Here is a 15883-nt window from a genome sequence, read left to right as displayed (position 1 = left end):
CTGGGCACAATGTCAATTCAACTTCAATTCCACGTTGGCTCAACGCAATTACATTGCAATGACTTGGAAATAATGTTGATTCAACTAGTGTGTGCCCGGTGGGACCATTGCAACTTCCATGATGACTTTAATTTAATTTGAATGACAAATCTCCCCTGACACTAACGCATAATTAAAGCTGCAATATGTCACTTTTGGGGCGACCCTACCAAATTCACATAGAAAAGCGAATTATATATATATATCTTTCATTCTCATTTAAAGCGTGTCGAAGAAGTGGTAGATCTGTTATTCTATGTGCACTATTTCTATGCTTCCCTGTTCTTGAGTTTTTGTGTCTTTTGCTTTCAGTTTTGTACGCCAACTTCAAACAGCTGAAAATACAATATTTTTGATTATCGAAAATATGTTTCACAGTTGTTTAGATGGTACAATGATTCTCTATATTATACTTGCTTGTTTGGTCACAAACTGAAATTAGGTGACCTATTAGAATTTGAGCAACCAGGAAATGACAGAGCAATTTATGCATAGTGCACCTTTAGGAACAAATAACTCATATACTTGCTCCAGTTCTGAGGGTATAGCATCTATTTTTGTATGCTTCTTGTGACTGCTTTTGGTTGCAATGCTCAGTCACTGTTTGAATGTTAAATGACGAGACAGAGGCATTGATGCGAGTAACCAGTCTTGTTCAGTAGAACACAAAGAGTTGCAGTAATGAACATTTACCAACAGATGACATCACTGTGCCATCTTACACCCATAACAGCCACTCCTGCCTTTTTGCATACACACACAAACACTGAAAACATAGGGCTTTCTTTGAGTCTGACTCCCTCTCTATTCAGCTGTTTTGTTGGTTAATCACACACACAAACATACACCCTAAGAACGATAGCACCCACTTGTTTTCAAATCTTTGCTGCTAAGAAAATAACTGTTTTTGCAACAGTAACTTTCTATTTGGAAAAACAGGTAGTAACGATAAGTACTGAAACATGAAGTAGCAACTGTGTTTTTGAGGCTGTTGTGTTTTGAGGTCAGTGGAAGACAAAACTGATGGGTCTGTATGAAAGCGAACCAGTTTCAACAGAAACAGAAACTATGTCACCACCGGAGTGTGTGTGAGAGACAGAGATTGCACAATATGTGAAAAATAAGTTGTTTTACCTACCAGGTAGTGCTCCCAGATACAGAGCCTGTGAAGAAGTATTCAGATACAGCATGTGTGGGACTGTATGGATGTATTGTTGAATTAGCCAGAATGGAGAGATATGTTATTTTCTTTATGTTCCAAGTGTAAAACAATTGTTCCATGTTATGCGTAGTGACATAGTGACTGTTGTGACTGTTTCTAGCTCATCCCCAGCTCTCGAAGAAATAACAGATGACAAAGACAAGTGTTTTTTATTTTTTTAGAAAGATTCTATTATACTTTTTATTTGACCATTTATTTCAGGAAATCAGTAACATGGTACATATTTTATTTTTTTCTTCTCAAAATGAAAATGTACATGAATTAATCTGCAAAAAACATCACATTTACATCAAAATAAATACATAATCTGGTGCCGGTCTTTTCTGGTGTTGTTATGGTTAGTTGGTAAGCGTGCACATGGAAGGTCAGTTACTATGGTAAAACCAGTACTACATACTGTCCTAAGACAAGGCCTTAGAAATGCTGCAAAATGGGGCCCAGACAGGGATAGATAGTAACCTCACTTGCTCTGACAGATTCTAAGGTGCCAATTTACCCCTACGTTTTACATCTCAATAGACCCCATTCATGTACCAATACTTTTAGTTCCCTTTGCTTCTATCCTCTCCTCTCTCTGCCACCCCTTCCATACCTCTCACCCATCATCCTCCTTCTGTCTCCCTCTCTCCCCACCTATTCCTTCCCCTCTGTCCCTGTATTTGATAGTTAATAGTAGACACATGAGTAAATAGTGTTTGTCTCTTTATCTCCCAACGCCCGCAGCCCTGTTCACAGTGGGTGTTTCTCAATATGCTGCTGCCATGCTCCACACTCTCATGTTCGTTCTCCGAGGACGTTCTCTTGAGTACATTCTTGCGAGGACGAGTGTGGAGAATGCACTGCGCACTCCCGTTATATTGTATTAACTTTGACCAATACAGACAAAACACAAACTACATAAAGCAAACCCAAGCTTGTAATTATCAGCTAGCTATATGTGAATCATATTAATCTAGCTAGCCAGCTAGTTGTACCAACAAAACAAAAAACGAAATGTTATGAAGGGTGGATGGCCAACATTAGCTACAAATTATTTGTGGATAACAGTAGCTAGCTAAAGTTAGCTACCAATTATTCATCAGTTAGCCTGCAGTCTATGCACACTACTACAGTCGATATTCTAGGCAGTTAAATATGCCAAAATGAATAAGATCAAGATAAAAATATTGTAGTCAGGCAACATATGAGATGTGAGTGGGCAACTTTTCATTCCAAAGTCGGAGTGCATTTTCTCTCGGTTCAGCTCAAAACCAGCCGCCATTGATTTCAAGAAATGTTGCGTTGTTTTTTATGTGATTGCGTCAACAATCCTGGGAATATTTCAGTTGAAGCTTGCGTTGATGCACACTTCGAAATGTTTACAAGCAAATTACGCACCCCATTTCGCATACTTTTGATTTGGACTCATACTCCAACCATGCTCAGAGAATGGTAGTAAGAATATTGAGAAACACCCAGTATCTCCTGTCCTCTCTTCCTATTTTCTCCCCTCTCCTCTCCTCTCTCCTCCTCCACTCCACTCCTTTTCCTACTCATCTTCCCTCTCGCTGTTTTTTCTTTCTGTGATTGGAGGACAGGGTCATGGGGGGAAGGGGCAGATCTAATAGTCAGTCTGTATTTACATCACTTCCTTTTTGGTGGGGCTGAGGAGGAGAAAGGGTAGGGAGTGGGTTTGGTTGGGTGGGTGGAAGCTTCTTCATTTTGGGATTCTGACAGTTGAGAAAGTCATCATATTGATACCTCATATTCACGGGTGTCCTGAGAGAGGGAGAGAAAGAGTTTTTATATTTGTATTATTTAACTAGGCAAGAACAAATTCTTATATACAATGACAGCCTACCCCGGCCAAACCCCAACGACGCTGGGCCAGGCTGGAATCGAACCTGGGTCTGTAGTGATGCCTCTAGCACTGACATGCAGTACCTTAGACCGCTGTGCCACTGCAGAGCCCAGTATTAAATACCCTCCTGTCTCATACAGTGACTATGTTTGTGTGTGTGTGTATACTTCCTCACCCCTCCTGTCTCGTAGAGGGGGTTGTCAAACTCGCTCTCCACTGTGATCTGGCTGTAGGGGTGTGGGTGGATGAGTGGCAGCCGCAGGGTGGAGTTGTAGCGACACCTAGTGGCCAAGAGAGGAACAGCAGGGTGTCAGGACAAAAAAATATGACACCACTGTTTCCATGAGCAGAGAGAGAGAGAGAACTGAGCAGGATAAAGAATATTACTGTTCTCATGTGAGTCACTTGCCTCATTAATTTGGAGCCTATTTAATGAGGTGAAACTTTGGAATGTTGAAGATAGAATTGTCACACATAGAGCAGCTGACAAGATTCCCTTTTCTACATGACAGAATAATGTCTGTTCTTCACAATACATTTCCATCTGAATGTTCTGTAACCTTGTGACATATGCTATTCAACCGTAACCAAGGTTGCAGTCAGATGGGAAGGTAACCAGGGCAGTTTGTGTTTATTCAATTGTCATAGATTTTCCATATGACCATTGATGAACAATATTGCTTTGAAATGGAAATGAATACAAAATATTCAGCTCCAGTGTATTCAAGTAAGTCGAGTTCAGGGACGCCCATTCACTGGGCAACAAATGGGATTATATTATATGTTTTAAGAAATGAAAGCGGTATTTGCTACTTCAATTGATCCAATGATAATCTAAATAGGTCACTGTGTTGAACAGGTCCACTGGTGTGTAGAGGTGTTTTGAGGTGATAGGGAGTGTAATCTTACCGTGTGACATAGACATAGGCTCCTCCCAGCAGCACGGAGAGCAAAAGTACAAGGATGAAGATAGCCAATGCCATGTTACCTCCATCCATACCTGACCCGGCAGCTGCTTCCGCAACTGGAGGGGAGGGGAGAGATGGAGAAAGGTAAGGAGAAGGTAGGTAAGGGGAGAGATGGAGAAAGGTAAGGAGAAGGTAGGTAAGGGGAGAGATGGAGAAAGGTAAGGAGAAGGTAGGTAAGGGGAGAGATGGAGAAAGGGAAGGAGAAGGTAGGTAAGGGGAGAGATGGAGAAAGGGAAGGAGAAGGTAGGTAAGGGGAGAGATGGAGAAAGGGAAGGAGAAGGTAGGTAAGGGGAGAGATGGAGAAAGGGAAGGAGAAGGTAGGTAAGGGGAGAGATGGAGAAAGGGAAGGAGAAGGTAGGTAAGGGGAGAGATGGAGAAAGGGAAGGAGAAGGTAGGTAAGGGGAGAGCATGACAGCGAAAGGGAAGGAGGAAGAGAGATAACTTCAGTTCAGTCCCAGTGAAAAGGTGGTAATAATAGAGCATTACAAAGGAAGAAAATATAAAAGCTTATCAGACAATTAACAAAGGGGTCGTTCACGTTGGCATTTTGGAAAAATGTTACTTCATTTTTCTAGATTTTGTATTTATTTAGATGTATTTGGGTACATCTTCCCAATCTGAAGGTAAATGGCTTTACATGTGTTTTACCATTATAATTACACTGTGCCACCAGTAGGAGTTGTAACATCAATGATACTAACATCAATGATAATAATATCAATGATACTAACATCAATGATACTAACATCAATGATACTAACATCAATGATACTAACATCAATGAGATGTTTTAGGTCAATTTGTTTGTAAATGGAGGCCACAAATACTCAAATCTAATGCCATCAATCCTTTAAAGATCCTGAAAAGTCATTCTGAAAAGTACTTTTCTATCATGGCTAACTACCAGGAAGTTTGAAAAGTCAGGCTGAGTGGCCGGGGAGCTTACATTTATGAGCTCGTCTTGACAGACAGCTCTTTGAAAGGCCTATATCAAGCAACTTGGATGCAGTGAGCAGTGTTGCTGTAAAATCATCTCAAGCAAATTCGGTGATATACAAAGCAACACAAACAACATTGAAATTGCATTAATTATATATTATATTTATTTTTATAAACATAACCCTCCCTTTTGGCATGTCTCTTGTGATGCGGTTTATAGTAGCACTAACAGATGTGTTGACTTGACAGCTGTATCTGAGTTTTGAACAACCCTTCGCCCCTTTAGTTCCATGCTGTCTGAAGATCTAGCTGGCCAGTAACTAGCTAATACCAGACACAGATCAAATCAAAAATCAAATTGTATTTGTCACATGTGCCGAATACAATGCTACTTACAAGCCCTTAAACAATGCAGTTAAGACAAACGTGTTAATTCTTATGGCTTAGATCCCGCTAACTGGGTCAATATGACAACAGTCAGTGAAAGTGCATGGCGTCAAATTCAAAACAACAGAATCTCACAATTAAAATTCCTCAAATATAGAAGTAATTTACACCATTTTAAAGATAAACTTGTTGTTAATCCCACCACAGTGTCCGATTTCAAAAAGGCTTTACAGTGAAAGCACACCAAACAATTATGTTAGGTCAGCACCTAGTCACAGAAAAACACAGCCATTTTTCCAGCCAAAGAGAGGAGTCACAAAAAGCAGAAATATAAATTAATTAATCACTAACCTTTGATGATCTTCATCAGATGACACTCATAGGACTTCATGTTACACAATATATGTATGTTTTGTTCGATAAAGCTCATATACAAAAATCAGAGTTTACATTGGCGCGTTATGTTTAATAGTTCCAAAACATCCGGTGATTTTGCAAACTTTAATATGAAGATACAAGTGTTATGCACAGAATTAGAAATATACCTCTCCTTAATGCAAACGCTGTGTCAGATTTTTAAAAAACTTTACGGAAAAAGCAAACCATGCAATAATCTGAGTACAGCGCTCAGACAACAAATCGAGCCATACAGATATCCTCCATGTTGGAGTCAACAGAAGTCAGAAATAGCGTTATAAATATTCACTTACCTTTGATGATCTTCATCAGAATGCAATTTCAAGAATCCCAGTTCCACTATAAATGTTTGATTTGTTTGATTAAGTCCATCATCTATGTCCAAATACAGTGCCTTGCGAAAGTATTCGGCCCCCTTGAACTTTGCGACCTTTTGCCACATTTCAGGCTTCAAACATAATAATTTTGCACGCCTAATTTTTTAGTTTTTGATTTGTTAAACAAGTTTGAAATATCCAATAAATGTCATTCCACTTCATGATTGTGTCCCACTTGTTGTTGATTCTTCACAAAAAAATACAGTTTTAAAGCCTGAAATGTGGCAAAAGGTCGCAAAGTTCAAGGGGGCCGAATACTTTCGCAAGGCTCTGTACCTCCTTTTTATCCGCGTTTAGCCCAGTAATCCAAATTCATGATGCGCGAGCAGACGAAAAGTAAAAAAGTTCCATTACAGTCCGTAGAAACACGTCAAAACGAGGTATAGAATCAATCTTTAGGATGTTTTTATCATAAATCTTCAATAATGTTCCAACCGGAGAATTCCTTTGTCTTCAGAAATGCAATGAAACTCAAGCTAACTCTCACGTGAATGCGTGTGGTCAGCTCATGCCACTCTGCCAGACCACCGACTCATTCAGCTCCCATTCCCTCCTCATTCACAGTAGAAGCATCAAACAAGGTTCTAAAGACTGTTGACATCTAGTGGAAGGCTTAGGAAGTGCAATTTGTCCCCATAGACACTGTATATTCGATAGGCAAAGAGTTGAAAAACTACAAACCTCAGATTTCCCACTTCCTGGTTGGATTTTTTCTCAGGTTTTTGCCTGCCATATGAGTTATATTATACTCACAGACATCATTCAAACAGTTTTAGAAACTTCAGAGTGTTTTTTATCCAAATCTACTAATAATATGCATATATTAGCAACTGGGCCTGAGTAGCAGGCAGTTTACTCTGGGCACCTTATTCATCCAAGCTACTCAATACTGCCGTCAGCCATAAGAAGTTTTAAGAAAGTATTTACTAAATAAACTGAAGTTGAATTTTTTTTAAATAAAGAAGAAAATAGAAAAAACAACACAATTAAAGAGCAACAATAAAATAACAGTAACGAGGCAATATAAAGGGGTACCGGTACAGAGTCAATGTGCGAGGTCACAGGTTAGTCTAAGTAATTGAGGTAATAGGCCAAGCAGTTGCCATAACAGGCGGTGATGCAACCATATTCTTGATGGTGCAGCTGTAGATTTTTTGAAGGATCTGAGGACACATGCCAAATCTTTTCAGTCTCCTGAGGGGGAATAGACATTGTCATGCCCTCTTCATGACGGTCTTGGTGTGTTTGGACCATGATAGTTTGGACACCAAGGAACTTGAAGCTCTCAACCAGCTCCACTACAGCTCTGTTGATGAGAAAGGGGGCGTGCTAGGCCCTCCTTTTGCTGTAGTCCCCGATCATCTCTTTTGTCTTGATCACGTTGAGGGAGAGGTTGTTATCCTGGCATCACATTGCCAAGTCTCTGACTTCCTCCCTATATGATGTCTCATTGTTGTCGGTGATCAGACCTACCACTGTTGTCTTGTCTGAAAACTTAATGATGGTGTTGGAGTCGTGCTTGGCCATGCAGTCATGAGTGAACAAGGAGTACAGGAGTGGACTGAACACGCACCCCTGAGGGGCCCCCGTGTTGAGGATTAGCGTGGCAGATGTGTTGTTACCTACCCTTACCACCTGGGGGCGGCCCATCAGGAAGTCAAGGATCCAGTTGCAGAGGGAGGTGTTTAGTCCCAGGGTCCTTAGCTTAGTGATGAGCATTGAGGGCACTATGGTGTTGAAAGCTGAGCTGTAGTCAAATGAAATCAAATTTTATTTGTCACATGCGCCAAATACAACAGGTAGAGCTTACAGTGAAATGCTTACTTACAAGCCCTTAACCAACGATGCAATTTTAAGAAAATACCTAAAAAAATAACAATTAAGAGGGGCGAGGTGCAAATATTCTGGGTAGCCATTTGATTTGCTGTTCAGGAGTCTTATGGTTTGGGGGTCGAAGCTGTTTAGAAGCCCCTTGGACCTAGACTTGGCGCTCCGGTACCGCTTGCCGTGGGGTAGCAGAGAGAACAGTCTATGACTAGGGTGGCTGGAGTCTTTGATGATTTTTAGGGCCTCCCTCTGACACCACCTGGTATAGAGGTCCTGGAGAGCAGTTGCCATACCAGGCAGTGATGCAACCCGTCAGGATGCTCTCGATGGTGCAGCTGTAAAATCTTTTGCGGATCTGAGGACCAATGCCAAATCTTTTCAGTCTCCTGGGGGGAAATAGGTTTTAGTCAATGAATAGCATTCTCACATAGGTGTTCCTTTTGTCCAGGTGGAAAAGGGCAGTGTGAAGTGCAATAGAGATTGCGTCATCTGTGGATCTGTTAGGGCTGTATGCAAATTGTAGTGGGTCTAGGGTTTCTGGGATAGTGGTATTGATTTGAGCCAGGACCGGCCTTTCAAAGCACTTCATTGCTACAATGATACGGGTCAGTAGTCATTTTGGCAGGTTACCTTGGTGTTCTTGGGAACAGGAACTATGGTGGTCTACTTGAAACATGTTGGTATTACAGACTCGGACAGGGACAGGTTGAAAATGTCAGTGAAAACACCTGCCAGTTGGTCAGTGCATGCTCGGAGTACAAGTCCTGGTAATCTGTCTGGCCCTGCGGCCTTGTGATTGTTGACCTGTTCAAAAGTCTTACTCACATTGGCTACGGAGAGCTAGATCACACAGTCATCCGGAACAGCTGGTGCTCTCATGCATATTTCAGTGTTGCTTGCCTCGAAGGACGCATAGAAGTAATTTAGCTTGTCTGGTAGGCTTGTGTCACTGAGCAGCTCTTGGCTGTGCTTCCCTTTGTAGTCAGTAATAGTTCCCAAGCTCTGCCACATAAGACGAGCATTGGAGCCGTTGTAGTAGGCATTGTGGGATTTCTTATATGCGTCTGGGTTAGAGTCCCGCTCCTTGAAAGCTACCCTTTAGCTCAATGTGACTGTTGCCTGAAATCCATGGCTTCTGGTTGAGGTATGTACGTACGGTCACTGTGGATGCACTTATTGATGAAGCCAGTCACTGATGTGGTGTACTCCTCAATGCCATCGGAAGAATCCGGAACATATTCCAGTCTGTGCTAGCAAAACAGTCCTGTAGCTTAGCATCTGCGTCGTCTGACCACTTCCGTATTGAGCGAGTCACTGGTACTTCCTGCTTTAGCTTTTGCTTGTAAGCAAGAATCAGGAGGATGGAGTTATGGTCAGATTTGCCAAATGGGCAAGGAAGAGCTTTGTACGCGTTTCTGTGTGTGGAGTAAAGGTGATCTAGAGCATCTTGCCGATGCACGGAAAACCCAGCCAGCTGTATGTAATCCATGTTGTCATTAAGCCACGACTCGTGAAACATAAGATATTACAGTTTTTAATGTCCGATGGCCAGATCGGCTTGATCGGAGCTCATCCAGTTTATTATCCAATGATTACACGTTGGCTAATAAGACTGATGGTAGAGGCGTGTTACCCACTCGCCGTCGGATTCTTACAAGGCACCCCGACCTCCCCTATATCTCCGTCTCTTCTTCATGCGAATGACGGGGATTTGGGCCTTGTCCAGTGTGATGTAAATCCTTTACATCTGACTCGTTAAAGGAAAACTCTTTGTCCAGTACGAGGTGAGTAATCCCTGTTCTGATATCCAGAAGCTCTTTTCGGTCAGAAGAGAAGGTGGCAGAAACATTACGTACAATAATAAGTTACAAATAACACAAAAAAACACAAACAATAGCACAATTGGTTAGGAGCCCGTAAAACGGCAGCCATCTCCTCTGGCGCCAAGGGGAAACATATAATGATATTTGCCATAGATGAATAGGGTAAACTTTAAATTACATTTGCTGACACCATTCAGTTAAATTGGTACCATTAGAGTAGCTATCTAGCTATATAAACCAAGCCCCTCTTCAAACGGCTTCTCCAATGTTGGTTACAAGGCGGTGCTTATTTAAATTAAGTAAGAAAACATCATGGTACCATTGGTGTATTATAAATAGAGTTAAAGTGATGTCACCATGTCCCCTTAATACATCCAAGTGTTTGACATAGGGGAGGGGACAAGTAATTGTATCATCAATGTAGAAGCAACAGTCATTTTTCATACTTTAGTCATCATACTTTTATCTGGTTTCCTTCAAATATCATCCAATTTCATAAAAAAACATAATTTTGACTGTCATTTAAAAAAATCATTATAAAAAATAATCAAGAATGATCCAAGAGTTCAGGTAATTAGGAAGAATAGTGCAGACTGGACAGTAGTTGATTAAAGACATGCTCTGGAACTCTGGCAACTAATAAGTATTTAAACCTTCCGCTTTGGACTGGATGTGCCAATGTGAAGTTCCTACATGCATAATCTATCAGCAGAATTGGTGTCTTACCTGCCACAAAATCCCTAGTTTGAAAGCATCTGTTTTTCTGGAAGCTGTGCTGGGCCATTTTCCCTACACTTCCCCTCACGTGGACAGCCCCCTAGCAATTTGAGTTTAACCAATGGGCTTCAGCCCCTTGCCATATGAGTGATAGCTAGCAAGATGCACACACAGCAGAGCGAGAGAGAAAGAAAGCAATGAGGTGGTGCACATATCTGCACATATGTGATGTAGTATGCAATGTTTGGGGAACACTTTTGGCTTGTGAGCACTACTTTCAGAACTACTAGATAAAAAGTATACAAAAGTACTGGAGAATCACTTTAAGCCACTAATGTATGTACAAATAAAGATCTGATTTAACAGATAGACAGACAGACAAAGAGAGAAAAATATACAGAAAAACAGACACAGACAGACAGACAGGCAGGCTCACAGAGTCAGAAAGACAGACAGACTCACCTTCCAAAGCATGGTTGCCAAAGCAGTCATGGTTGGCTGCAAGACATCAGACATTCTTTCAGACATTGACAGGTTAGGTAAGGTATATCATAGCACTGTTGGCAGGTACACTATATAAATACACAAGTATGTGGACAACCCTTCAAATGAGTGGATTCGGCCATTTCACCCACACTCGTTGCTGACAGGTGTATAAAATCTGGGCTTGGCGGATGCCAGGAGAACGCGACCTGTCCCAATGCATAGTGACTGACACCTGTAAAGTCTGGTGAAGGAGGAATAATGGTCTGGGGCTGTTTTTTATGGTTCGGGCCCCTTAGTTCCAGTGAAGGGGAATCTTAACCCTACAGCATACAATGATATTCTAGATGATTCTGTGCTTCCAACTTTGTAGCAACAACTTGGGGAAGGCCAATTCCTCTTTCAGCATGACAATGCCCCCATGCACAAAGCGAGGTCCATACAGAAATGGTTTGTTGAGATCGGTGAGGAAGAACTTGACTGGCCTGCACAGAGCCCTGACTTGAATCCAATTGAACACCTTTGGGATGAATTGGAATGCCGACTGCGAGCCAGGCCTAATCGCCCAACATCAGTGCCTGACCTCACTGATGCTCTTGTGGCTGAATGGAAGCAAATCCCTGCAGCAATGTTCCAACATCTAGTGGTAAACCTTCCCAGAAGAGTGGAGATTGTTATATAGCGGCAAAGGGGGGACCAACTCCATATTAATGCCCCTGATTTTGGAATGAGATGTTTGACGAGCCGGTGTCCACATACTTCTGGTCATGTAGTGTATGTTTAGTGCTGCGTCCATTCATTCCTTATATAGTTACACTACTTCTGACCACAGCCCAGCAATCTTTGTCAACTACAGAGAGGAGGAACTACCAACCTGGCTTCCTAGAGCTGCATGCAGAGGGACATACTGAAATACCATTACTAAAACAAGCACCAATGGCTACATCAGTGTTTATGTGGAAAGTCATGGTGAGGAATGTTCCCTTCCATGCAGGTCTGTAGGGGTGGTATGTGGGTGCATGGCAGCTGGGTCTCACCCCTGCACAGAGGGAGTGGACCGCTCCAAAATGACGGATTTCCCAGGATACACTTGATGGCGACCTCGCCGATGAGCTCATAACCTTGGTAACAGACGAAGGTGAGCGACTCGCCGGGCAGGTAGAGACGCTTGGACAGGACCTGGTACCCGTTGTCAGGAAGCCCAGGGTTCTCACAGGAAACAGATTCCTCCGCTGGAGAGAGGGAGGGAGAGAGGGAGAGGGAGAGAGAGAGAGCGAGAGCGAGAGAGAGAGAGAGAGAGAGAGAGAGGGAGGGAGGGAGGGAGGGAGGGAGAGAGGGAGGGAGGGAGGGAGGGAGGGAGGAGAGAGAGAGAAAGGGAGGAGGGCGAGATGGAGTGAGAGAGAGAGAGAGAGAGAGTGAAAGGGAGGAGTGCGCGATGGAGTGAGAGAGAGAGAGAGAGAGCAAAAGGGAGGAGGGCAAGATAGAGTGAGAGAGGGAGAGAGAGGGCGAAAGGGAGTGAGAAAGATGGAGTGAGAGAGATGGAATGAGAGAGAGGGAGTGAGAGAGATGGAATGAGAGAGAGGGATTGAGAGAGAGGGAGTGAAAGAGAGGGAGAGAGAGAACGAAAGGGAGGAGGGTGAGATGGAGTGAGAGAGAGGGAGTGAGAGAGAGAGAGAACGAAAGGGAGGAGGGTGAGATGGAGTGAGAGAGAGGGAGTGAGAGAGAGAGAGAGGGAGGGAGGGAGGGAGGAGAGGAGAGAGAGAGAGAGAGAGAGAGAGAGAGAGAGAGAGAGAGAGAGAGAGAGAGAGAGAGAGAGAGAGAGAGAGAGAGAGAGAGAGAGGGAGAGAGAGAGAGGGAGAGAGAGAGGGAGGGAGAGAGAGAGAGGGAGGGAGAGAGAGAGAGATCAACAATCATCTGCTTAACAATCATCAAGCGCTTGACCAGTTGAATCATTGCTAGAAGTGAAATAGCTCAACTAAGTGGAGCAGCGTGGGGTACTGGAGGAGAGGGTTGGAGAACACTGGTTCTAAGGAGGTGTGAGTCACACGCAAACAGACAGACTGACAGGGAGGGAGGGAAGGTAGGATGGTTGATTGACAGCTTCTCCTCCTGGTCTGACAGCCTCAAGCCGAGCTACAATGACTCATGGGTAATCTCCGCCCCCTCTTCCAGGTGGCCAGGGCCTGATCTGCACACTGCATTAGCATATCAAACACACACACAGATTAATAGCCATGAGAAGGCAGAAAGGAGGATGAAGCTGTAATGCACGCACACACACACACACACTTTAATAACCATGAACACAACCAGGCTAGGAGCGGTGTTAGAATTATAAAGAAAGTGGAGTCGTCTCTGCCAGAGATCAAGTGCCCATCACAGATTAGCTCTGCAACATCAAACACTATTAAAATGAGCACCAGGTCTACAGGAGAGAAAACTGTTGAGGTTTATAATACACACTGAATGACGGGCGACAAGCAGCCTCCTGTCCTGGGGAAACATTACTGTAGTACAAACTCTGATCAGGGCCCTGTGCACTATTTATTACCAGGGCCCTGTGCACTATTTATTACCAGGGTCCTGTGCACTATATATTACCAGGGCCCTGTGCACTATTTATTACCAGGGCCATGTGCACTATTTATTACCAGGGCCATGTGCACTATTTATTACCAGGGCCCTGTGCACTATTTATTACATTACATCATTTACATTTAAGTCATTTAGCAGACGCTCTTATCCAGAGCGACTTACAAATTGGTGCATTCACCTTATGACATCCAGTGGAACAGGCACTTTACAATGGTGCATCTCAATCTTAAAGGGGGGGGTGACGCTGTCCTGACGTCGTGAGGGAATTTGTTCCACCATTGGGGGGCCAGAGCAGCGAACAGTTTTGACTGGGCTGAGCAGGAACTGTACTTCCTCAGTGGTAGGCAGGCGAGCAGGCCAGAGGTGGATGAACGCAGTGCCCTTGTTTGGGTGTAGGGCCTGATCAGAGCCTGGAGGTACTGAGGTGCCGTTCCCCTCACAGCTCCGTAGGCAAGCACCATGGTCTTGTAGCGGATGCGAGCTTCAACTGGGAGCCAGTGGAGAGAGCGGAGGAGCGGGGTGACGTGAGAGAACTTGGGAAGGTTGAACACCAGACGGGCTGCGGCGTTCTGGATGAGTTGTAGGGGTTTAATGGCACAGGCAGGGAGCCCAGCCAACAGCGAGTTGCAGTAATCCAGACGGGAGATGACAAGTGCCTGGATTAGGACCTGCGCCGCTTCCTGTGTGAGGCAGGGTCGTACTCTGCGGATGTTGTAGAGCATGAACCTACAGGAACGGGCCACCGCCTTGATGTTAGTTGAGAACGACAGGGTGTTGTCCAGGATCACGCCAAGGTTCTTAGCGCTCTGGGAGGAGGACACAATGGAGTTGTCAACCGTGATGGCGAGATCATGGAACGGGCAGTCCTTCCCCGGGAGGAAGAGCAGCTCCGTCTTGCCGAGGTTCAGCTTGAGGTGGTGATCCGTCATCCACACTGATATGTCTGCCAGACATGCAGAGATGCGATTCGCCACCTGGTCATCAGAAGGGGGAAAGGAGAAGATTAATTGTGTGTCGTCTGCATAGCAATGATAGGAGAGACCATGTGAGGTTATGACAGAGCCAAGTGACTTGGTGTATAGCGAGAATAGGAGAGGGCCTAGAACAGAGCCCTGGGGGACACCAGTGGTGAGAGCGCGTGGTGAGGAGACAGATTCTCGCCACGCCACCTGGTAGGAGCGACCTGTCAGGTAGGACGCAATCCAAGCGTGGGCCGCGCCGGAGATGCCCAACTCGGAGAGGGTGGAGAGGAGGCTCTGATGGTTCACAGTATCGAAGGCAGCCGATAGATCTAGAAGGATGAGAGCAGAGGAGAGAGAGTTAGCTTTAGCGGTGCGGAGCGCCTCCGTGATACAGAGAAGAGCAGTCTCAGTTGAATGACTAGTCTTGAAACCTGACTGATTTGGATCAAGAAGGTCATTCTGAGAGAGATAGCGGGAGAGCTGGCCAAGGACGGCACGTTCAAGAGTTTTGGAGAGAAAAGAAAGAAGGGATACTGGTCTGTAGTTGTTGACATCTGAGGGATCGAGTGTAGGTTTTTTCAGAAGGGGTGCAACTCTCGCTCTCTTGAAGACGGAAGGGACGTAGCCAGCGGTCAGGGATGAGTTGATGAGCGAGGTGAGGTAAGGGAGAAGGTCTCCGGAAATGGTCTGGAGAAGAGAGGAGGGGATAGGGTCAAGCGGGCAGGAAGTTGGGCGGCCGGCCGTCACAAGACGCGAGATTTCATCTGGAGAGAGAGGGGAGAAAGAGGTCAGAGCACAGGGTAGGGCAGTGTGAGCAGAACCAGCGGTGTCGTTTGACTTAGCAAACGAGGATCGGATGTCGTCGACCTTCTTTTCAAAATGGTTGACAAAGTCATCTGCAGAGAGGGAGGAGGGGGGAGGGGGAGGAGGATTCAGGAGGGAGGAGAAGGTGGCAAAGAGCTTCCTAGGGTTAGAGGCAGAAGCTTGGAATTTAGAGTGGTAGAAAGTGGCTTTAGCAGCAGAGACAGAAGAGGAAAATGTAGAGAGGAGGGAGCGAAAGGATGCCAGGTCCGCAGGGAGGCGAGTTTTCCTCCATTTCCGCTCGGCTGCCCGGAGCCCTGTTCTGTGAGCTCGCAATGAGTCGTCGAGCCACGGAGCGGGAGGGGAGGACCGAGCCGGCCTGGAGGATAGGGGGCATAGAGCGTCAAAAGATGCAGAAAGGGAGGAGAGGAGGGTTGAGGAGGCAGAATCAGGAGATAGGTTGGAGAAGGTTTGAGCAGAGGGAAG

General features: G+C 44.6%; 1 protein-coding gene across 2 annotated transcripts in view; it reads right to left on the bottom strand.

Moving 5' to 3' along the window:
• Positions 1-1412: 1412 nt before the first annotated feature.
• Positions 1413-15883, bottom strand: part of LOC124049123 (seizure 6-like protein) — a 75409-nt gene continuing 60938 nt past the window's right edge. Inside the window, exons 13-17 of one of the 2 annotated variants that reach the window (XM_046370479.1) lie at positions 12077-12271; positions 11019-11054; positions 4011-4125; positions 3277-3382; positions 1413-3019 (exon numbers count right to left, since the gene is read on the bottom strand). In XM_046370479.1, coding sequence (XP_046226435.1) covers positions 2990-3019; positions 3277-3382; positions 4011-4125; positions 11019-11054; positions 12077-12271 — 482 coding nt within the window. In that variant the 3' untranslated portion in view covers positions 1413-2989. The remainder of the gene's footprint in view (positions 3020-3276; positions 3383-4010; positions 4126-11018; positions 11055-12076; positions 12272-15883) is intronic. The other variant, XM_046370480.1, reaches the window with a different exon arrangement.

This window comes from Oncorhynchus gorbuscha, linkage group LG11, assembly GCF_021184085.1.
Source record: "Oncorhynchus gorbuscha isolate QuinsamMale2020 ecotype Even-year linkage group LG11, OgorEven_v1.0, whole genome shotgun sequence".
Lineage (NCBI taxonomy): Eukaryota > Metazoa > Chordata > Actinopteri > Salmoniformes > Salmonidae > Oncorhynchus > Oncorhynchus gorbuscha.
The sequence above is the reverse complement of the archived record's forward strand: the minus strand, read 5'-3'. Positions and strand labels throughout refer to the sequence as shown.